The 23,475-nt window shown below is 39.5% G+C and overlaps 1 protein-coding gene across 4 annotated transcripts in view; it reads right to left on the bottom strand.

Moving 5' to 3' along the window:
* lrmda (leucine rich melanocyte differentiation associated) overlaps positions 1-23,475 on the bottom strand; it is an 885,542-nt gene that overhangs the window by 295,873 nt on the left and 566,194 nt on the right. For all 4 annotated transcript variants that reach the window (XM_043678941.1, XM_043678940.1, XM_043678939.1 and 1 more), the window contains one exon: positions 2,685-2,811. In XM_043678941.1, coding sequence (XP_043534876.1) covers positions 2,685-2,811 — 127 coding nt within the window. The remainder of the gene's footprint in view (positions 1-2,684; positions 2,812-23,475) is intronic.

Below are 23,475 nucleotides of genomic sequence, written 5' to 3'. Positions count from 1 at the left end.
TTTTCACATTCTCCTCATGTCTGCGTGGGTTTCCTCCCATAGTCCAAAGATGTGCAGGTTAGGTGAATTGGCCATGTTAAATTGCCCATAGTGTTCAGGGATGTGTAGGTTAGGTGCATGAATCAGAGGTAAATGTAGAGTAATGGGGATTGGGTTTGTGTGGGATACTCTTCGGAGGGTTGGCGTGGACTTGTTGGGCCGAAGAGCCTGTTTCCACACTGTAGGGATTCTAGGGGTCGGGATTAATTGTTACACTCACTACAGTCACCATCAGTAAATTCCTGCCTGGGAGCTTACTGTCTGACTCAGTATCTGCTTTCAGTCAATGCAGTGGGACCTTGGGCTTTCTGACAAACGTTGACTCACTATTCTATCACAACTTTATCTTAGGATTTGCTTTCCAATTCCTGAGCGACACCATCTTCAGCATTAGTATTAATCACTTCCATTTACTTTCAGCATATTCTTGGATATTATTGGACGGTGCAATTTCAACTTGCATAGTGGCACTGATTCTGAAGAAACACCTAAAGTTGCTTCGGTTGTATTACTCAATGCCAGTATCAATTTCAATGCAATACTCAACACAGTCTTTATGATCCTTCCTATTCTAATGGTTCTGAGATACATGTTTTGAACATTACAAGGTTAACCTTCTCAAAAGGCCCACTACAGCCTTGGCTTTTAGGTTCCAAGGAGCAATGTTCCATTGCACTTTTCCTAGAAAATTGACAATGCACAAACATTTAGGCTTCTAAGGAGCAAATTATACTGCCTGGTGTTATATATTCTTTGGGTAGAAGGGGTTTACTGAAGTTACCATTAGAGAATGCATAATGTAGCCAACAAGAATTCTATTATTCTCCTGACTGCCAGGAGAAAACAGGTGTCCAGGCATTCATAACCCCAGTCACATTTTGGATATAGTTTCATTGCAAATATGGAAGTGTGTAAAGACTTGTTGGTGTATATATCAATTCTGAAGTTTGGAACATGAGGTAAAACAGGATAGAATGTATTTCCAAAAGCTAGCTCTTGTACCATGCCTCTGCTTTCAATTCATAGCCTGTACATAGGTTTGGAAATGTAAATTGGGATGAGCCATAGAGTCACAGAAACCTATAGCACAGTAAAAGGCCTCCGAGTCCATTGAGTCTGTGCTCGTCATAAACAACTGCCGAACTATTATAATTCAATTTTTCAGGACTTACAGGGAGTGAATTCCAGTTTTTCACCACTCTGAGGAAAGATGTGTTCCTCATATCTCCCCACCATAAATCTACATCACCTGGTCATTTATCCTGCATGATTTTTTTTCCCCAAACAGGAAGCAAAGCAGTCAATTTGTAAAAAAAATTCAAATAATTTTATAATCTTCCTTGGCACTAATTGTATACCACATCATGCTAAGGTAAAGCATTGTAAGGTAACTTTCTGAAGGGACTTAAAAGGCTATGTTCTAGAATAGACTGGAACCCTGAAGCATGATTATGCTGTGGGTCTGAGGAAGGGTCTGAGCTGCTGAGCTTTTCCAACAATTTCTGTGTTTGTGCGCGGTTATGCTGCCATGTTTTCATTGAGTTGCAATGTAACTGGACTCAAAATGAACATGATCTTCAGTATGTTCATACAAGTTCTGGTTCATAGGCTAGGTGTTGGATAATCACAAGATTGTTGTCAACTGCTTTGATTTTCAAATGTTATATTCAAAAAAACACAAATTGACATAAAAATATCCTTTCACTTCATGAATGCCATAATGTCTCCCAGAATGAAGAACTTCAAAGCTTGAAAATAAATAACAAAAATATCCAATTATGCCATCAGCTCTGCAACAAAAAATCCAATTATCTGCAGATCTGGCCACAGCTGCAGTAATTGGTGACCTGCACTTTTGGTCATCAGACAATCGGAATGATGAAGGCAATTAAACACAGTCTTATACATGCCCTGCAGAGGTTATGGTGGATGCTATATCAGACCTCATCAATTTCAAAACGGAAAGAAACTACCTCCGAAGCTCTCCAGCCATGGTTGCAACCAAAATGTTAGCGAGGTGGTCATAAGGTAAATTATGTCAATGGAATGACAAATGCAGGCTTTGCAAAAACAGAGAGGAATAATTACAGGCCCAGGATATAATTGAGCAATTGACTGTCCTGCACTTGAGCTGTCATCTTAATGTGAAGTGCTGTCACACCCTGCAACACTACTAGAATCGGACAGCCCAGTCCACTTTGATCTATACTTACGCAAATGAAATGAGGTCAAAATCTGGTCATTAGAAACTCCCCTATGTGATTAAAGCTTTCAACTTTACAGGAGATTTTTTAATATATCAGTGATCACAAAGTGTAAATTGTCAACGCTTTGAAAAGAGAACAATATGTAAACAAGTTGCAATAAAGACATGGACATGTTAGAACTAGAGACGTACTTCTTTAAAAGGTAACTAGGATTTAAATTTACTAGCTGAACAAAAAACATAGTTAAAAGGAGGTCAAATAGTTGCACACATCCAGTTTTATATGCATCCAGTTTGCAATTAGGAACTCCTAGATTAACAAAGTATAAATTACGTTAAGAAAGCTATATAAAAGACATTTTTCTTTCCTGTGTTTTGTATTCATGACTATTTCAGCAACACAGAGATTGCACATTTGAGTCTTTAATTGCTGCCTTACCAGATCATCTTTGGGTTTCACCACTTTCATGAAGGCACCTCTGGTTGCTGCTTCCTTATATTCCTTTATCGTAACTTTCCTTGCATCTAGGAACTTCAGTTTTGGCAATTTGTGAAGAATGAAATATCTGATAAGGAAAATATAAGAGAATTTTTGGTTAATAATAATATTTTCAAGTAATGTTGTTGACCAATAACATTATCAAAAGGATGGGGTACAGAATTGAATAAATCAATTAAAAACAACAAAATGGAGTTAACAATTACAAACTAAGTTCAGGCTTCTACTGCTAGTCTTCTGCAGACACCTCTCAAATTTCATATCAAATGTTGATCTTGCTTTTTATGTTAAAAATCACACACCAGGTTATAGTCCAACAGGGTTATTTGGAGGCACGAGTTTTCAAAGCACTGCTTCTTCATCAGGTGCTTTTTATGCATCTTCTTTGCATCCTTAACTTTGTAATTCCTCACTCTATTCAATCACTATATAATTTTGGTATGGTATGATCAGCCTGTCCTACACACCAAACAAAAAACATTTCATTGTAGCATAAAAAAGGATAAAAACCACCAAATGGAGTTAGAACAATATAGCGCAGTACAGGCCCTTCAACCCTCAACATTGCGAGGACCTGTGAAACCAATCTGGAAGCCCATTTAACGTACACAATTCCATTTTTGTTCATATGGCTATCCAATGACCATTTAAACGCCTTAAAGCTGGCGAGTCTACTACTGTTGCCGACAGTGCTTTCCATGCCCGTATTACTCTCCAAGTAAAGAAAGTACCTCTGACATCTGTCCTATATCTATCACCCCTCAACTTAAAGCTATGCCCTCTCGTGCTAACCATCACCATCCAAAGAAAAAGGCTCTCACTTCCACCCTATCAACCCCTCTGATTATCTTGTATGCCTCAATTAAGTCACCTCTCAACCTTCTTCTCTCCAACGAAAACGGCCTCAAGTCCTTCATCCTTTCCACATAAGGCCTTCCCTCCATACCAGGCAATATCCTAGTAAATCTCCTCTGAACCCTTTCCAAAACTTCCACATGCTTCCTATAATGTGGTGACCAAAAGTATACATAATAGTCCAAGTGCGGCTGCAACAGAGAATGTAAGACATATCTTAGAATTTGAGACACAAGACATAAATACGATTTTAAAAACTTTCATTATTTACATTCTGGTTTCACTTCATCAGAATACCTAAGAAGGTATTGTGGTTATGAAGAGCTTTTGAAGTGTAGTCATTATTGAGATACCAGGGAACAGATGCTCCAACCAAACAGTGCACAGCTCACAAACAGTACCAATATAATGACAGATCATTTGTTCAGAATTGCGCTGGCGAAGAAAATTTTAACCAGGACTCGAAAAAAAAATGAATTCCTCCCAAGTAGCACTGAAGGGTATTTTAAAGCAAGAAGGCAAATGAAGAGACCTGTAAAGACCTAACAAAGTATATATTATGTTAAGAACGCTATGTAAAGGGCACTGGGGCTTTGGATAGCAACAATTAGCTGATTGGTTTGTGGATAGCCACCAGTTATTGATGACGAAGACCTTCTACCTGCCAGCAGGTATACGGTTAGCTCTAAGGAAGCTTAGCAGCTTTGGGGGACATAGTGTGGGTGTTTTGGCAAAAAGCATCAGACATCTGGGGGAGAAGGCACTGTTTTTCATTCTGCAATAAAATGCACCTCAAGCCTGAAGATAGCCAGTTTATTTCTCCTTATCAGTAACAGAAAGCTATAAGACAAGGATTTTTAAAAGTGGAATCAGTGCAAACAGATGGAAGTATCAGGAGAAGGATGATTGAACCGAATTAGAATTATCTTTATTGTCACATATACTCAAATGAGTACAGTGAAAGGTTTACAGTTGCCACATTACAGCACCATCTTAGGCACAAAGGTACATAAGTACAGACTGAAAAGCAGAAGTCTGATTAGCACAAGAACTATCTCAGCAAGCCCTGCAGACAGGGACCACTGAATTGTTTCTCTGTCCATTCAAAATACCCATGCTTTTGACCTGTCTTTGTCTGTCTGCGTGTGTGTAGAGGGAGAGTTTATAAGGGGGTTATAGTTTTAACAAAATAGAGTTATATGTCAATAGTTCGTAATTGTTTATGTATTTGCAATAAATCTTTGTTAAGTACAGAAACCAGTTCTATGCTGTTTGTCAACTGGGAGGTCGGTCAATTGGGGAGTTCTGCATATTCTTCAAAATCATTAAAATCAGAGAATAATGGGGCTTGATTTTCAGTATGTGACCCCAGTGAAGCATAATAAGCCTCTATTTAATGATTCTTCTGAATGGTGCCACCATCAAACTGTGCAGCATTCCCGCAGCTGAGGTGTCAGTCTAAATTAGATACTCATGCCATTCAATGCAATATAAATTGTATCTCCCAAATCAGAGGCAGACTTGCTACCTCTGTGAAAGATGCCAAAGTCATTCACATCAAAAGGGGAAAGCAGTCATATTATATCTCAGCAATTAAAAGTTATTCAAATTAATGATGCAACTGCAGAAAAACCCAATAATTTCAAGGCAGAGTTAGGTTGATTCTTGTTAGCCAAAGGAATCAAAAGTTATTGTGGGGTAGACAGGAGTGTCGAACTCAAAACAAACTGTTCAGGCACGACTTGGAGGGTCACGCGGTCTACTTCTACTCCCAGTTCACATTGAAGTCTGATTAAAGTTCTGCTCAAAGCAACAGCTTAAGTTAATTCATTTTTCACTCCTTATGTTTGATATGGCACCATTATAACCAAATGTTCTTCTGTAATCTTTGCCAAATATCGATCTGTCTAAAAGTTTTAAACTGTTCAGTTTCCTCCAGATTGTATGTCTTAAGATGATCATATGGCTTGAGAGATAATATTTCAGATCGTAATTTGTTACAGCAGAGCAACAAATCATAAGATTTGTCTTTCTCTATTTAATGATAATGAAACTTTGTGTTGCAATTTGCTGACAGGTATGAGTTGATAACATTGTAATGAGAAACAGGACCTATAAGGCTAAGCAAACAGGGCAAGAAACTGTCAACTGTGCACCTCCTTAACCAACTAAATTAAATTAATGCCAAAAAAAGGAAAGAAATACAAGAAAAATAGACTGGAGTAACAGAGGGAGGAAGAAAAGCAAAAGGTTTTAATTCAATTTTATCTTTTAAAAATCTCAATTAAAAATCAAAGAAATAAAATACAAGCATACGAAATTGAAACAGAGATTGATCCTGTTTTGCCATTCAATACTGTACTGTTTGCAAAACAAAACTTTTCACTGTACCTAGGTACAAGTGACAACAATAAATCAAGTCAAATCGATAAGGTCACAGTTGATCTGTTGTGTTCTAAATTCACATTCCCATTATTTCCCAATAACCCTGTTTCACTTGTCTAACAAGAATCCACCTACATTTCCCTTAAAAATATTCAATAACCCTGCCCCCAACTCCTTCTGAAGCAAAGTCACATAACTCTCAGAGAGGGGAAAAACATGTCTTATCTCTAACCTGAATGGGTGACCCCTAATTTTAAAATACTATCCCTAGTTTTGGACTGATCCACAACAGGAAATTTCATGTTCACATCTATCTTACCAAGACCATTCAAGGTCTTATACACCTCAGTCAAGTCACTTTCTAAACTCCAGTGGAAATATGCTAATGTGGCCAATCTATCCAATCTGCTCATTCCCAGTATCAATCTAGTCTAGTCGAGAAGCCACACATGAAATAGCTAATTTCCAGTGTAATCTTGTTTGGCAATAATTAGCACCTATCATACAAGAATGTTACTTGAGGCAAATAATGAGATGACATTTTTGTAAAATTAACAGCAATGTGGTGCTTTTCAGACAGAAATTTAAAATTTCTATCTTTAATCTCATCTTTGTAGCTTCTGTGTATAAGTGAGGGAGTGCCATTCGCCTCACTCTTATTTTGTCAGCGAACTATGGCATATTATTAGATTAGATTATGTGCAGTGTGGAAACTAGCCCTTCAGCCCAACAAGTCCACAGCGACCCTCCAAAGAGTAACCAACCCAGACCCATTTCCCTCTGACTAATGCACCTAACACTATGGGCAATTTAGCGTGGCCAATTCACCTGACCTGCATATCTTTGGACTGTGGGAGCACCCGGAGGAAGCCCACGCAGATATAGGGAGAATGTACAAACGCCACACAGACAGTCGCCCGAGGCTGGAAATGAACCTGGGACCCTGGTGCTGAGAGGCAGCAGTGCTAACGACTGAGCAACGTGCTGCCCATATTATATCTCAGCAACTGCAAGTTATCCAAATAAATGATGCAACTGCATCGGTCAGGTTAAGCTAAACCTACACTTCTTCACTGCTATTTAGATAAAGTAGGAAACTTTTTTTTCTTTGAAATTAGCTTTTTCAAAACAACATGAACAAAGTGATTTTCCCCACAGAAAACCCTGTTAAAATGTATTCATTTTTATTAATTCATGGGTTTTAGACAATGTTGGCTAGGCCAGCATTTATTGCCCATCCCTAATTGCCCAGACAGCAATTAATAGGCAACCATATAGCTACTGATCTGGATCCAGACCAGGTAATGATGGCAGATTTCCTTCCCTAAAAGACATTAGTGAAACAGTTGAGTTTTTACAACAGTTACAGTGGTTACATGATTACCATTAGACTAGCTTTTAATCCCAGATTTTTAATGAATTCAAGTTTCAAAATCTGCTATGGTGGGAAGTGCACTCATATATCCAAAACATTAACCTGGGATTCTGGATTACTGGTCCAGTGACATGACACCCATGGTCTCTAACATGCAGACCACGATCAACTATGTATTAAGATCAACTGCTAGAGACATCACCAGCTTGTGTTACCCCACAATGCACGTCTGTGCCAGTCAATCTCATCACCCAGCCATCTTTCTTTGCTGTGTGCACTTTGTTCAGCAGCTGCTTCTGCAAGACATGAGGCTGGAGAAGAGCATACTCTCTTAACAAGCCTAACCAGTTTGTTGAATTGTGCTTCAGTCTGGTCCAGACGGACTGTCATTGCACAATAAAGTAACTTTGTGGTAGCAATGCAAACAAATGAATAGGAAATATACTAGGAGTGGATGTGTGAAGTCAGTATAATACAGTAACATAGGAGGTTACTCAGCCCATCATATCCATGCAGAGTCACTGCAAGAGCATCTCAGCTAGTCATGCTCCTCTATCTGTTCTCTGCCAATATTTTTCTTCAGCTGCTTGTCTAATATATCAGTACAGGATGAAGAAAATCGACAGGGAATGCTGCCATGACCTATACCCGAAATCAATGCAATACAACCGACCAAAAATCAGGAAACAAATCACAACCTACAGAAATGACCTCCCGTGCCTCTACACTTGAAAGCAGCAGCAGCAACACTCTAAATGTTCCACAGTTGCAGATCCAGAACCCAATGAGATGACATTTCTTCTCCCCCATTGGCAGAGTGATGAACAAATTACAAGCTGAGGATGAGCAATGAACTTGGACCATCTAAAAAATGTACAGATAGCAGAATACATTTCTGTTCTCAATTGTAAAAGACGGAAGTGTGTTTGCTTTATATTGTTACCAAAGTAGATCAATAAGTTAAAAGGGAAATTTATAACAAATCCACATAAGTTATTTTTTCACAGGATGAAGTGTGAAGACAATTTGAAAGCTGAATAACTATTTCTTTCTAAACCAGCTGCAAAAGCTAAGACCTGCACTGAAGCATCATTCTGCATTGGTCATCTTCTGGGCAAACACAAGAAATCATTCACAGATGGTGAAGTAATAAAGAAGCAATGGCCAAAGCTGCTCTTTATTCCATGATCTCAAGAAAAAAGCACCTAATAATGGCAATCGAGAGCATACCACTTCGTGCTTCCACAGGGGCAAAACAAATGGAATCTTTGTCCAAAGACATCTTTCAGCAACTACTGCAGGACCTGAAGGACTGTGAATGGCTCTCACTGCAGTTTGATGAATCCACCATCACAACCCAGCTGATTCTCACATGGTTTTTAAGGACATGATAACTGAAAAGGATCATCTTACCCTTTTGCTCCTTAGAGAACACAAAGGCTGAAGATATCTACCATGAAATGAAAAAATGCATGAATTGAGAAACCGGTTTCCATCATAACTAATTGTGTACAAGCCATGCTTGGCGCAAATGTGGCCTTTGGTGTGTTTTGCAAGATTTCCCCTCCATTGTCAATTACCACTGTATAACACACCAACAAACATTAGTAGTAATGGATGGACTTTTTGCATGTAATGTTGTTAAGATTGGAACCTTGACTGGAGTCACAGCCTTGCAGCATCAGTTGTTTAACTCCTTAACTTGATGAACTCAATGCTGCCTATGGTGAACTAATCCTCCATGTTGATGTGAGCTGGTTAAGGAAACATGCTCGAAAGAATTTTAGATCTAGTGATTGAAATAGTCACTTTTTTAACAATCAAAGAATGCAGCAAGATGTCAGACAATGGGCAGTTGCTCAACCTCAATTTCCTTACAGACATAGTGTCAAAACTGAACTAGCTAAACCATGAACCGCAGGCGAGGACAGCGATTTAGGGCATATCAGTGTAGCAAATGCATTCAAATTTAAATTAATTTTCAGTCCTCCAAACTTAAAAATAAAATGCCAATACATTTTGAGTCTAAAGAAAATACCAGAGGAAAAAAAAATCAAATATAAAGAAAAATGGTTCAACCCAGCAAATCTCTGTGCATGCCTTGAGGATGTTAGCAGAGGAATTCAACAAATGGTTTCAGGAATTAGGTGCGAAGAAACAAATTGGCTCAAATCCATTCTTCAAGTAGACATTGGTGGGTTAGCAACCAAATTCCATTAGGTATGTGACTTACAAAGCAGTGGAGTTGATATGGAAATATTATGATGTGGAGATGCCGGTGTTGGACTGGGATGGACAAAGTTAAAAAAATCACACAACACCAGGTTATAGTCCAACAAGTTTATTTGGAAGTACTAGCTTTCGGAGTGCTGCTCCTTCAACAGGTAGCTGTGGTGCAGGATCATAAGACACAGAATTTATAGCAAAAGATCACAGTGTCATGTATGCAATTGATATGATATATTGAATAAACCTAGACTGTTGTCAAGTCTTTCATCTTTTCGAATGGGTTGCAGGTTTTGGTTCATTAGTATGTAAATCCCAGAACTTCTTTCAAGTCACATTCTTGTGATAACTTATGATTTTATATATAAAAAAGTGACATCTTAACTCAGACAATGCATTAAAGGTGTGAGGTTAAAGTCTGTCTGTATCCCAATCTGGAGTCAGGCTGGTTCTACTTCCAAAGTAGGAATCTAGATTGACTGCCTGCAGTTTGTATGCTCTTTGAATAAAATAGAATGTATCTGCAAATACAATTCTGCAAATGCAAATTCACCCTATAGACTTATGTGTGTATGCATGCGTGCATGTGAGGGAGAGAGAGAGTATGAAAAGATGAAAGACCTAACAGCAATCTAGGTTTGTTCAATATATCATTTCGGTTTCATGCATGATACTGTGATCTTTTGCTATAAATTCTGTGTCTTATAATCCTGCGCCACAGCCATTTGATGAAGGAGCAGCGCTCCGAAAGCTAGGATTTCCAAATAAACCTGTTGATCTATAACCTGGTGTTGTGTGATGTTTAACTATGGAGATATTAGCATGCAAAGTCATTTTTAGCTGAAAGGCAAATCAAGAGACAAGGATTTTTGGGGATTCACAACTATAGAAAAATATCCACTCTTATTATCCTGTGCTTTTAATGTGAAAGCTTGCTTTGACTCCGCATACCTTTATGGTTTGATTTGATTTATCTATTGTCACATGCATTTTGTTACAAAATACAGGAAAAGTTGTTGTATAGTGTCACCACTCTCTGGCGCCATCTTAAAACTCAGAAAAATAAACCAAAACATCTAAAGAACGATAATCTATTCCAGTATCGCACACATCTCACAAATACACTTTTGATAGACTGTATGCAGGTAGCAGTTTCAAACTACAATCAGAGTTCAAGGTGATGGCACATTGTGTTTGGTTTCACATTTATATAACACTAAAACTAAACTGTTTATTCTTTCTATTATAATACACTAATCTGGAATGAACTGCTTGCCTTATGTTTAAAGGCTGGATAGGCTAGGCCTGTATCCTCTGGAGTTCAGAAGAGCCAGAAGTGACTTTATTGAAACATACAAGATTCTGAGGGGACTTGACAGCTGACTGTGGAAAGGTTGTTTCCTCTTGTGGAAGAATTGAGAACTAGGTATCACATTTTAAAAGTAAAGGGTCACCCAGTTAAGATACATTTCTTTCTCTCAGAGGGTTGAGTGGCTTTAAAATTCCCTTCCTGAAAAGGCAGTGGACACAGTAGTTTAAGTATTTTTAGGTAGACAGATTCTTGAATACCAAGGGGATAAAAGATTGCAGGAATGTAGAGTGGAGGCTGAAATCAGATCAGCCCTGATCTTATCGAATAGTGAAGCCTGTTTAAAAGGCCAAGCAGCCTGTTCTTGTTCCTTGTTCACATGTTTCCTTTGGGGTAGACCTTGGATTGCACTCAATTCAAAAAGTTATCTTGTGCTTAAAAGTTTTGGACCACTGTGATACACTGACAACTCCACTATAATTCAGTCAATTTGCATAAAGGTATGCAACCTGAAATACCAATCATCTGCAGAGAAACCCTGTGTACTAACTGATCATTTACTTCTTAACAGATGTCCTTCCGTTAGGAGCTCAATTGAATTAAAAATTGTGGCTGATTATTCCATTCCTTATCCGTGGTTGAAATTGCTGATCATAGCAGAAACCAGTAACGAAAAATTGGGCTTGCTGGATACAGTTCAATATCACATCACAGTATGCTATTAGGAATGAAGCAGTTAAGACTGAGTATCTGAGTCTAACAAGGGCTACTGACGCTGAAAGCATCAACAGGGAAGCCAAACTGCTAAATTCAGATTCAGATATTGAAATCAGCATGAGCTGAAAAGACTAATTTCTTGGCCTTGAGGAATCTAATGAGGATAGGAAGCTCAATATCCTTTTCTATTTTAGCCCTGTAAAGTTGGTAATTGCTCTGCTCCATTGGGCATTAACTGCTTGGGCCATTTTTCTACTACTGTACCACTATAAAACAAAGTGTAGTGTAATTAGTATTGCAGATATGTCACCTCATCAGCACTGGCCAAACCCTAAGTAAACATCAGCTAACATTCACAGAAGTTAAATTCATCACATTCAATTAGCATTATACTATTGTGTGCGTTAGTTATCTTGAGCTTTTTTAAACTGGAGTTGTGTACTGAGTAGATTATTGAGAGAGATTCTTAGTCTTTTCTATCAAGTCAGTCACTTCTGGTTGAATGGGTCAGTTGCCATTGCTCTTTAATCTTATACTTATGTGGGGAGTACTATTGAAGTCGTTGCTGTTGGCAGGAGGCCAAACATTGGAGACAACGGTCCTTAAGGATTTCTGCTGATTCAGACTCAGTGAATATATTTTGAAAAGAACTCTCAGCCGTCTTCAATGCTCTGACCTGTATAGGCTGCATAAGCTGGAAGAGGAAAACATCAACAATCTCTCTTCAGACAGCAAAATCCATTGTTTAGTTGGAGTTGGCAAAAATAGCACCAACTTGCACTTGTACACTGCCTTTGATGCACCGAAATGTTCAGTGATCTCTCTCAGAAGTATGATGAGATAATGATTGCAGAGGCAAAAATGAGATATTAGATGCAGTGACAAGCAGTTTGGTCAAATAGAGGCTTTTAGTGTAGGTCACAAAGTCATCTTGCTGCATATCTCCAAATAATATTGTTCCACCATTTGTGGCCATACCTTCTGCTGTTGAGGCTCTCAACCATGGAATCGATCCTGAAAACTCCCTGCTTCTTTCTCTTCTTTTAAGACATTTCTTAAAACCTTCTTCAACCCCCAGTTTATGATCACTGGTCTGATATTTATTTAAATGGTTCAATGTAAAATTTTGGCCAATTACACAGCCATAAATGAATTTAGAGGTTTTATTATGGTAAAAGAACTATACACATGGAAGTTGTTTCAAGGGAACTGGAATGGTAAAAAGGAAAAAGTCCAAGTGCTGGCTAGTGTTGGGATTTAAAAGGGATTACAGAAGACAGCAGAGCTTAATTAGATCCAATATCAGGAGACCAGTTGGGGGATCTGGTTCCTCCTGCTTGTACTAATAAACCAGCTCTCTTAACCCAGCAGTACATCCGTACACACAGAAACAATTGGTTTCCTTTACTGAACACTGTGCAAGTACAAAGAGCAGGCTTTCTCAATCACAAATACAAAAGTAGCATATCACAGATGCAGGAAATCGGAATCATAAACAGAACATGCTGAAAATGCACAGCAGGTCAGTCCTGCTGAGTATTTCGAGCACTTTCTATTGATGGGGTCATGAACTAGTTTTGGAGGAAAAGATCATACAATGTAGGAGGAGGAGAGCATTCAGCCCATCAAGTGTGCTCTGCTATTCAATGAAATCATGGCTGATCTGATCATTCTCAACTTCACTTTTGGCAGCACGATGGAGTGGGGTAGGGTGTGGAGCGGAAGCTCCTCAGAAGTCAGTATGTTCTTGATAGGTCGAATGGCCTGCTTCCTGCTGTCAGGATTCTGCAATTCTATTCGTCTATGATTCACTTTCCTGCCTGATCCCCATAACCCTTCATTCCCTTATGATTAAAGTCAGCACCTTTCTCTGGCCCGGAAGCCCAGAGCCAATCTGGCTTAGAACAGAAGTTTAACTCCCATCCAGATAGTCTAATGGCTGGCTGCTAGCCGCTAACATTATTGATTGGCTATCCCCCCCCAATGAGGGGGATCTAGTTTAGCTTTGTCACCAGATAAGTGTCAGATTTTACCAGGACTAGGCTTCCAGACCTGGATGAGGGTTTCAGGGGACCTGTGTGTAGCCATTTTGTTTTTGGGGAAGGTTGGTGTTGCATTTAACAGGGCAGTGGGGACTAATTGTAAGAAGTAACAACTGCCACCCCCAACCAGCCCAGCCAGCTTCAGTCTGGCACTTTGCCCAAGTATCCACCCACCCACCCAGCAGCAGAAGGCTCTTCAGTAGCAGATAAAATACCAGTGGCAATAGGAAAGTTACCAGCAGGGCCAACACTATGGCACCAACCTCTGCCTACCAATCTGTTTCTGGAGTTGAGATGGGGGAAGAGATTGTCAGGTGCAATGGGTATCAAATTTCACTGTTGGGCAGAAATTTTCAGTCATTAATTTTCAGTCACTTCAGTAATAAACATACAAAACAATGAATTTCTTCCAAAATAAACAATGACCTAGTTCTTGTCAGTGGTGAATAGACTGCAATGTGAAGGCACTAAACATCGAGATTTGATTTTTGCTGTGTGATTAGGCATGAGACAGTAATGGAAACACTCCAATGAACCTAAACAGGCAGTGTTTTCCCTGCCAAGGCTAGTAGCACATGGTATCTGGGAGGAGATAGTATCTGGGAGCTGGGAGTGGTGGTCAGGTGGTGAACAGCCACAAAATGAAGAAGAATCAGAAATTTTGAAAAATCAAGTTTTACTGGGACCCACTGCAAGGCAAGTGTGAATCCACATGGCGATATTGTATCAGCAACTTAACCAGGCAAACAAGCAATCAACTGTAACTTACTTATGGCTGTAAATTCAAGGATCAATGAGTTTCTTGAGCTGTCTGTTACAAAGGTGCTGCCTATGTAGAAGGCTTGTATTCACGACACTTGTTCTTGCAGCAAGTCTTCAGTACTTGACAGATGATTTCCAAATTTTTGGAAGACTTCTTGCCTACCTCAGACGTTTCTTGCTTTGGTCTGATCTTCTCTGCTGTCAGCCTTCACTGCAGCTTGATCAGGTTACACCATGTGACTGTGAGCCGCTTATTAGGAACACAAGGAACAGCAACATCAACCACATCAGTTGCCTTCTCCTCAGCAATAAAACACTCCACAGGACAGAAGGAAAGGACACAGACTCAGTTCAAAGGAAGAAATACCTTCCCTTCATTACAATACATACAGGATCTATCAACTTTTATCTGCTTCAATTCTCATTTCTAATCTATTTGCACATTTGCTTCTAGCAACTGCTAACTAATAAACTCAATTAGGGATCCTTTACCAACATAAATTCATTTGGTTTTGGGAGAAAGATGTCCACAGGGGAGGAGTTCCTTGGTAAATTAACCTTGGTGAATAAAGGAGGAGAGACAGCTCATACTCCCTCATCTCGGCACTTGGCGATTTGGGGCATCCTGTCCATGACTGTAATAACTTGGAGAACCTTTGGTAGCAGCTGATTGTAATAATGTCCTTGATCGTAGTATGCTATGACTCCAAATGGATAGAAATCAAGCAACTGCATTGTCACACGTGTGAAACAGTAATTACATTGCTGAAAGAGATATTTGTAATTCACAGAACCTTGACCTTGTAATCTCGATGGACCACAATTTATCAATGAACTTATTAAATTGTTCTCAGCATTATATGGATTTATACCCATCAGCTCACCAAGATATTCTCAAACCAACAATGAAGTTGACAGAGAGCTAGCTACAGTGCAAGCAACGTCAACGAAGAACAATGACATACAACTTTCACTTCTGTGACATACATCAACTCAAAATCCACTCTAAAATTGTACAGCGCCATGCGAATTCCAGATGGTAAGAAAACCTGAAATTCAACCACCTACTTCTAGCACGTACACACACACGGTCTAAGTACAAGATGTGAGTGTGAAAGTGGATGAATATTGCTCCAGCCAGATGTAAAAGGATGACAAACATCACAAGACATTAAATCTGCCAGATCTCCAACCAGGAGAGCCAGTTTGAATCTGAGACCATGCTCACTCTAGACAATTGAACAAGCACCACATCTACAGGCTTACCTCATCCAGAGTATGAAACAATGAGACACGACAGACATGAATCAATTGCCAAACTGAAGCAACTGCCAATATCAACGAGACATGTTGCACCATTCAGTAGTCCAGATGACAACCAGACTAATGAGCCAGAGTCAGCTACAAATTACTGTCCTGCACAGCAGTGTGCAAGAGACCACCCACAGGATTTAAGCCCTCCATTCCCCTCCATGGGAGGAGAGGGCATGTTCTGTTTGGCTTCTGAAATTGCCACAATGGTCATCCCCATAAAAGGAGTAGAAATAAAAGATAGAAGAGAAAAACAAAAAGATTAGGACTCCAGCAGTCCCCCTTTTAAGTCACAGCTTCTTTGATTTTTGCAAAAGAGAAATGGAATTCAGAGGTGGAGGTGGAGTGCAAGTGAATAATCTCATGATAAGATGCAGTCTACAGTAAGATAAATAAACTTACTGTTTTCCTTACCCCTAGCAGGCTGGTCAAAAATATCAAAAATATTACAGGGCAGTATTTTCAAAGAAATAGTCAATTCACTTAGTATAAAAAGGAAAAATGCCTAAATTGTGTCCAACTGTAATCCATTATCATATAGAGCAATTGATCCATTAAGTATAAGCAAACAAGCAGAAGACAGTTCTTCTTTAAATCAGTACATGCCATGGATCTGATTAATACTGTGTATCAAAGTGTCAGTCATGCTAAGTACACCATTCTTTTACCTAATTGGTTCAAATATCATATTCCTAAAACAGCAACAAATCTCACTTGAAATTAATTAGGAATGAGCCAATGAACAAAACAATTTATCAACAATTATTTTTATTAAAAAGGGCAGTTATTTCCTGCTGGTTTGTTCCAACATTCAATATCTGGCCCTTTCTCAAGGGAAGAAGTCAGAGATTTACAATCAGCTGCCAATTTTGGTATAAATTTCCATTATCAACAGCAATTACCTTTAACTGACTTCAGGATGTACCTATTTAAAGTAGTTGGTCCATCCCCTCATAATTAGATAATAGGATGCCATGGCTTACTTTGTGAAAAATTCCTTTTCTTATAAAATAACATATCTTCTCAACTTACTGTGAGCAATGAAATAAGTGATTTTATTTAAAATAAATATAGAATTAATTAAATGTTTGATTAGTTTTGCTTTCAACCAAAAATATCAACATCACAAAAACAAATATGAAGAGAATAATAAATTTAAGCTCTATTGCCATGGTTCCAAGGCAACTCAATTTGAGTTAAGCATTTAGAATTAGTTAGCATCAAAATATATTTTCAGTCTTGACAGTACTGGTCAATATGCATGTTTATCGACAATGTTAAACTGTCCAGCCCATATTCTGATATTTCTTGTGGTCCCTGCTCAAGGCAAAGAACAAAATCAAATTCAGTACTTAAATAAAATTGTCATATGACAAAAGGTAGAAAAATGTAATCAGATTACAATCAATGCTGAGTGAATACGACGTTTGGAGCAAATTCTGAAATTTGATTAAGGAGGTAGTTTAAGAGATGAACTTCTTGAGACAAGAAATGGAGTTATCAGACAGAGAAAATCGATGACTCAACTGTCAATGGTGGGGCTGGTGGAATTTTGGTAATGGATAGCAAAACGGATTGAAGATCAGGCAACAACACAGTTGAAGATGATTTGAAGGGCTGAAGAGAGGTTTTAAAATAGGCTGATCTGAAACAATGAAGGGCATTCATTGCGAGAGTAGCTATAATACAAGAGCAAGGATGCACTACTGAGGGTGTACAAATCTCTGGTCAGACTACTTTGGAGTATTGAGAGCTCTTTTGGTCCTGATGGACTTCTTCCTAGGGTCAAAAGAAAAGTAGCCAATGAGATAGTTGATGCATTAGTTTTCATTTTTCAAAATTCTTCTATTCAGAGAAGGCCTCATTGGACTGTAAGAGAGCAAATGGAACAGGTAATTTGTATATTCTGATGCCTGAGATCCTTGTTTCCAAGATAAATAAGTGATGGAGATGAAAAACATCACCATATAGGAAATTTATCCTACAGGTGCAAATCAAATTAACAAAAAAAAGAGTTCTTTCACATTCAGCTGGTTTCAGTGTGTTGATAAAAAACTGAATTACAGTTCAAATTATTTCATTTATTCTCCATTGATTTCACAAAGGGGGCTAACCTGTATAGTCAGCTGATTATTGGGGCCATTTCAATTCAGTATTTTTTCCTTTTTAAAACCATTTTAGTTCACGAAGACCCCGGTACTAAAATCAGACAACGGAATTCGAGAATCAATAACCCAGATTTTATTGCTATTGTGACAATTATGTGCAATTTACTTAAAACTGTCTATAACTTAACTATTTTAGAGGAAGATTGAAATAATATTTTGACATTATTTGTTTGCATGCTGTCTTGACACACTTTATTCCAGTATTAAGATCAAAGTGTAGACATGCTTTGCCCAACCATCGAAAGGGAACTACTTGTGCTCTTTTGTGGAAACTGCCTCATGGAATTAGTGAGGAAGGACATATTTCATCAGAGATCTATTTTCAAGCAATAAAACTCAAATCATTATTTATGGAACTCTAGTCTCTCCATCACTAGTAGTAGGCAATGCAGGAAATTACATCGAAATCTTAAAGTTAAATTCCAAACATACTAATCTCCAGAGTCTATTTGCAGTGTTTCTTTAAACTTTAAAAGTTCTGTTTCATGTAACATGAATTGCAGTATTCAAAAAGTGACAAACAACAAAAGGTCTACAGGCAGACCAGCTCTCTCAAAGTGTTTGATAACACTTCGCTATTCAGTTCACTGAGAAAGATGGCTTTTTGCAGGAGACTGGAGATATCAGCAACAACCTGCCACAAAAGCAAAACTTCCTGATGCATTATGACACAGACATCAGGCATGTGTCCTTAGAGGTGGATCATTTGCCAATGACAGAGTGTAGATTGATGGACAATAATTGACCAGGTTGGATTTTTCTTGTTTTTATGGACAAGACATTATCAGGCAATCTTCCACATTGTTGGAGTAGTTGCTAGTATTGTAGTTGCATGGACAAAGCTTGGCTAGGGGTTTAGCGAGTGCTGCAGCCCATGTCTGCAGTATTATTGCTGGAATGTTGTCAGAGCACATAACCAGTATCCAGCACCTTTGGCTATTTCTTGACATCATGTGCAGTGAATGAATTAGCTGAACTCTGCCATCTGTGATGCCAGGGACCTCTGGAGGAAACTGATTGATTTTCCAGACCATATTTTCAGCTGCAGATGGCTGAAAATGTTACAGGCTAATCTCTTGTACTGATATATTGTGTCATCTCATCATTGAGCATGGGAATATATGTGGAGCCTCCACCTCCTGCTAGTTGATATATGGATACAGAATTGGTTTAGTGTTAGAAAACAGACAGTAGAAGTCAATGGGTTTTTTTTTGGATTGGTGGAAGATTTGTATTGGCACTTCCCTGGGGTCAATTTTGGGACCTTTGCTTTTCCTGATATACATTAATGATCTGGATTTTGGTATGCATGGGACAGTTTTCAAGTTTTCAGATGACACTGAACTTGACAAAAATCATATACTGTAAAGAGGATAGTGTTGAATGTCAAAAGGACATTGATAATTTGGTGGAGTAGGTGGACAGTTGATGGATGAGGTTCAATGCAGACAAGCATGAGATGAAGTACTTTGATCAGAAGAAAACTGAAAGTCAATATAAAATAGGAGGTTCAGTCCTGACGTGAGTACTGAAGCAGAGAGACCTGGGTATACATGTGCGCAGATCATTGAAGGAGGCAGATGGAGAGAGCAGTAAATAAAATATACAGTGTTGTTGGCTTTATTAACAGGGCCATAGAGTACAAGAGCGAGGAGATGCTGTGAAACTTGTACAAGGCACCTCAACTGGACTAGTGTGTACAGTTATGGATGCCACATTAGAGGAATGATGGAAATGTATTAGAGTGAGAGTAGAACTGATTGATCAAATTAATTTCAGGTTTGAGAAACATCAGTGATAAATTGAAGAAGGTTGCACTTTTCTCCCTGAACAGAATGTGACTGAGAGGGGACCTTATAGTGGTCTTCAAAATCATGAGCAGGCTGGACAGAGTAGAGAGAGTGAAGTGGTTACTGCTTCTAAAAGAAACTAGTTATGAGAGGGGATAGATTTAAAATGATGTGAGGAAAAACATTTTCACAAAGTGAGTAGTTAGGGTATGGAATGGACTACCTGGAAATGTGGAGGAGGCAGGTTCAATTGAGGCATTTAAGAGGGTATTGGATATTTTTATTGGATAGAAATAGAGTCATAGAGCCATAGAGATGTACAGCATGGAAACAGATTCTTCAGTCTAACTCGTCCATGCCGACCAGATATCCTAATCTAATCTCATCCCATTTGCCAGCACTTGGCCCATATCCCTCTAAGCCCTTCCTATTCATATACCCATCCAGATGTCTTTTAACTGTTGTAATTATACCAGCCTCCACCACTTCCTCTGGCAGTTCATTCCATACATGCACCACTCTCTGCATGAAAAAGTTGCCCCTTAGGTCCATTTTAAATCTTTCCCCTCTCACCCTCAACCTATGCCCTCTAGTTCTGGACTCCCCAACCCCAGGGAAAAGACCTTGTCTATTTACCCTATCCGTGCCCCTCATGATTTTATAAACTTCTAAGGTCACCCCTCAGCCTCTGACACTCCAGGGAAAACAGCCCCAGCCTGTTCAGCCTCTCCTCATAGCTCAAATCCTCCAACCCTGGCAAGATCCTTGTAAATCCTTTCTGAACCCTTTCAAGTTTCACAATGTCCTTCCTATAGGAAGGAGATGCTGGAGATCAAAGTTGAAACTTTATTGCTGGAACAGCACAGCAGGTCAGGCAGCATCCAGGGAACAGGAGATTCGACGTTTCGGGCACAGGCCCTTCTTCAGGATCTCCTATAGGAAGGAGATCAGAATTGCATGCAATATTCCAACAGTGGCCTAACCAATGTCCTGCACAGCCGCAACATGACCTCCCAACGCCTATACTCAATGTCTGTCCAATAAAGGAAGCATAAAGGAACTATGAACCTGCACTCCGAGGTCTCTCTGCTCAGCAACATTCCCCAAAACCTTACCATTAAGTGTATAAGTCCTGCTTTAATTTGCTTTTCCAAACAGCAGCACCTCGCATTTATCTAAATTAATCTCCATCTGCCACTCCTCAGCAACATTGATTCAAACAGTTCAAGATCCCATTGTTATGTGAGGTAACATTTTTCGCTGTCCAAACATCTTCAATTTTGGTGTCATCTGTAAACTTACTAACTATAACTCTTATGCTCACATCCAAATCATTTATATATGGTGGGAAAAGATAAGGGTAAAAGGCAGGAGATTGCCTTTAGATTATATTGCTGGATTAGATAACAGAGCAGCACATGCATAACTGGCCTCCTTCCTCCCCTACCTCCTCTTGAATGTAAGGAACTTGGATTGTGAGAGATTCAGAATATTTCCGCAAGGAACATTTAATCTGAGAACACCTAAAGTGATGTTCAGTAAGAGCGAAGATGTCAAGCATGCAACATGTACAAACACTTTCTCTTGCTTCAGCAATGGGCTTGTTTCCCTTTCGATCCTGATTAATTTCAGATTTGCAATGGTTCTTCAGTTCCCGATTGGATTGAACACTGTCTTGATGCAGAGGGCAATTACTAATATCTGTTCTCTGACGTTCAGTTTTTACATTAAGTACTCAGCAAGAGTGCCACATGGTCTGGAGTGTACAGGTGCCAGCAGGATGTCAAAGAGTGGGAGGCAAGGCACGTGAAGAAGGTATTAATATTAGAAATGATAAACAGACCACAACAGGAAGAGATAGACAGTACAAATATTTTAGTAAATCAACAGATAAATGCTAGAGGTTACAAAAGTAATTAAAAAGAACTTTAGTTGAATGGTACATGTCACTGCAGAAGAACAGGAAACCAGGAAAAGGCAAATGGGTGGATTTATTAATTAATGACGGTGTTAGCACAATCGAGAGAGATGACCTAATTACAAAAGTCAAGATGAAGAAGCAGTTTGGGTAGATGTGAAGATTAAGACAAGAGCCCCACATGGAAGTGGTGTACAGGCTTCTAAAAGTAATCGAAATGCATTCAATGTGGTGCCACACAACAGACTTGTGAAGAAAGTTAGAAAGAAATGGAGTTAATGTTTTGAGTCCAATACAACTCTTCATCAACTTAGTATTTCTCTCAACAGATCCTGCAGAATTTTTCTCACACTTTGTTTGTTATTTCAGATCTCATGCATCTGAATTACTTTGCTGTTAACTTTGCTTTGCCTAAACTAACATGTAATGGGCCTTGCGTGAAAAGGTTGGACAGGTTAGGCTTGTATCCACTGGAGCTTAAAAATGTAAGAAAGGACTTAATTGAGACAGCGAGGACCCAGAGAGGTCTTAACATGGTGCCTGTCGAAATTCTCTAGTTGGAGAATCTAGCACTAGGCAAAACAGTTTAAGGAATTTCCCAAATAAAACAGCAATGAGGAGATTTTTTTCTCAGAGAGCTGAGAGTCTGGAAGCCTCTTCTTCAAAAGGCACCAGAAGCAGAGACTTTCAATGTTTTTAAAGTAGAGGTAGATAAATTCTTGTCAAGAGTGTGGTGCTGGAGGATCCAAGATGGCGGCGACCCAGCAAGACTGAGTCTATAGTGCTCCTCCGAAGACTTGGGTACAGTGGGTCACCCACCCCCTACCACGCTCACCAAATCATTTATAATAGTTGTGTAATTTAATTAGTTGTGTAATATTACATTTAAACAATTTAATCCTAAATTAAAATGACTAAAGGGAAGGGAGCCCGCAGCTCTCAGCAGGCAGGAACCCCTCCCCCACCCACTCCAGCTGCAGCTGAGGCGTCCACAGCCGCCCCGGGGGACTTACCAACAGTAACAAGCCTTGCAGAAATGATTTCCAAGCTTGACTCGAAGATCAATGCCTTTATTGCAGAATCCAGAAAATCGTTGGGACTCGCTCTCGGCCGCGCTGCAGAAGCACGACCGAGAAATTCAAGAAATTGAACGCCGAGTCAGAGGGGCGGAGCTAAAGGCCACGACCTCCGAAAATACCGCTCAATCGGCCGTGGAATCAGGTCCGGACTCTCGAGCAGCGAGTCCGGACCTTGGAAAATCATATTGACCACCTCGATAATCGAGGTCGTCGAAAAAATATTCGTTTGCTGGGCCTTCCCGAACGGGAAGAGGAAGGCCAGCTTACAGCATTTCTGGAGCAGTGGCTGCCACAGCTTTTAAATCTGCAAGCTAGATCAGGCCAGGTAAGGGTGGAATGGGCCTACCGGGTCGCAATACGCGGGCCCGGCTCGAACCAGCGCCCACGCCCGGTCCTGTGCCGGCTGCAGAGCTACAGGGAGAGGCAGATACTCCTAGAAGCCTCTAGAAATCTCGGAAAAGACCCCCAAGCTATGATCTACAAAGATCTGGTTCGAAAGAGGAAGGCATTCGACGAAGCGAAGAAGCATTTAAGGGACTTAAATATTCAGTACTCCTTACGCTACCCAGCGACGTTACGCTTTAACCATGAAGGATCCGTATATAACTTTGGACCACCAGAAAAGGCTAAGGAATTCTTGGACCCTCTTAGATAAACTGTAGGACATAATGGATGTTGGCCTGCCTTTCCCCCACCCCCGCTTTGGTTTATATCTCCTCCCTTTTTTTTTTCTTACCTTATTGCTTAATATTATTATGGGGGGTGGGGAGAGGGATTTGATTTTCTCCCCCCCC

This window comes from Chiloscyllium plagiosum, chromosome 38, assembly GCF_004010195.1.
Source record: "Chiloscyllium plagiosum isolate BGI_BamShark_2017 chromosome 38, ASM401019v2, whole genome shotgun sequence".
Lineage (NCBI taxonomy): Eukaryota > Metazoa > Chordata > Chondrichthyes > Orectolobiformes > Hemiscylliidae > Chiloscyllium > Chiloscyllium plagiosum.
Note: the sequence above shows the minus strand (reverse complement) of the source record. Positions and strands in the feature narration are given on the sequence as shown.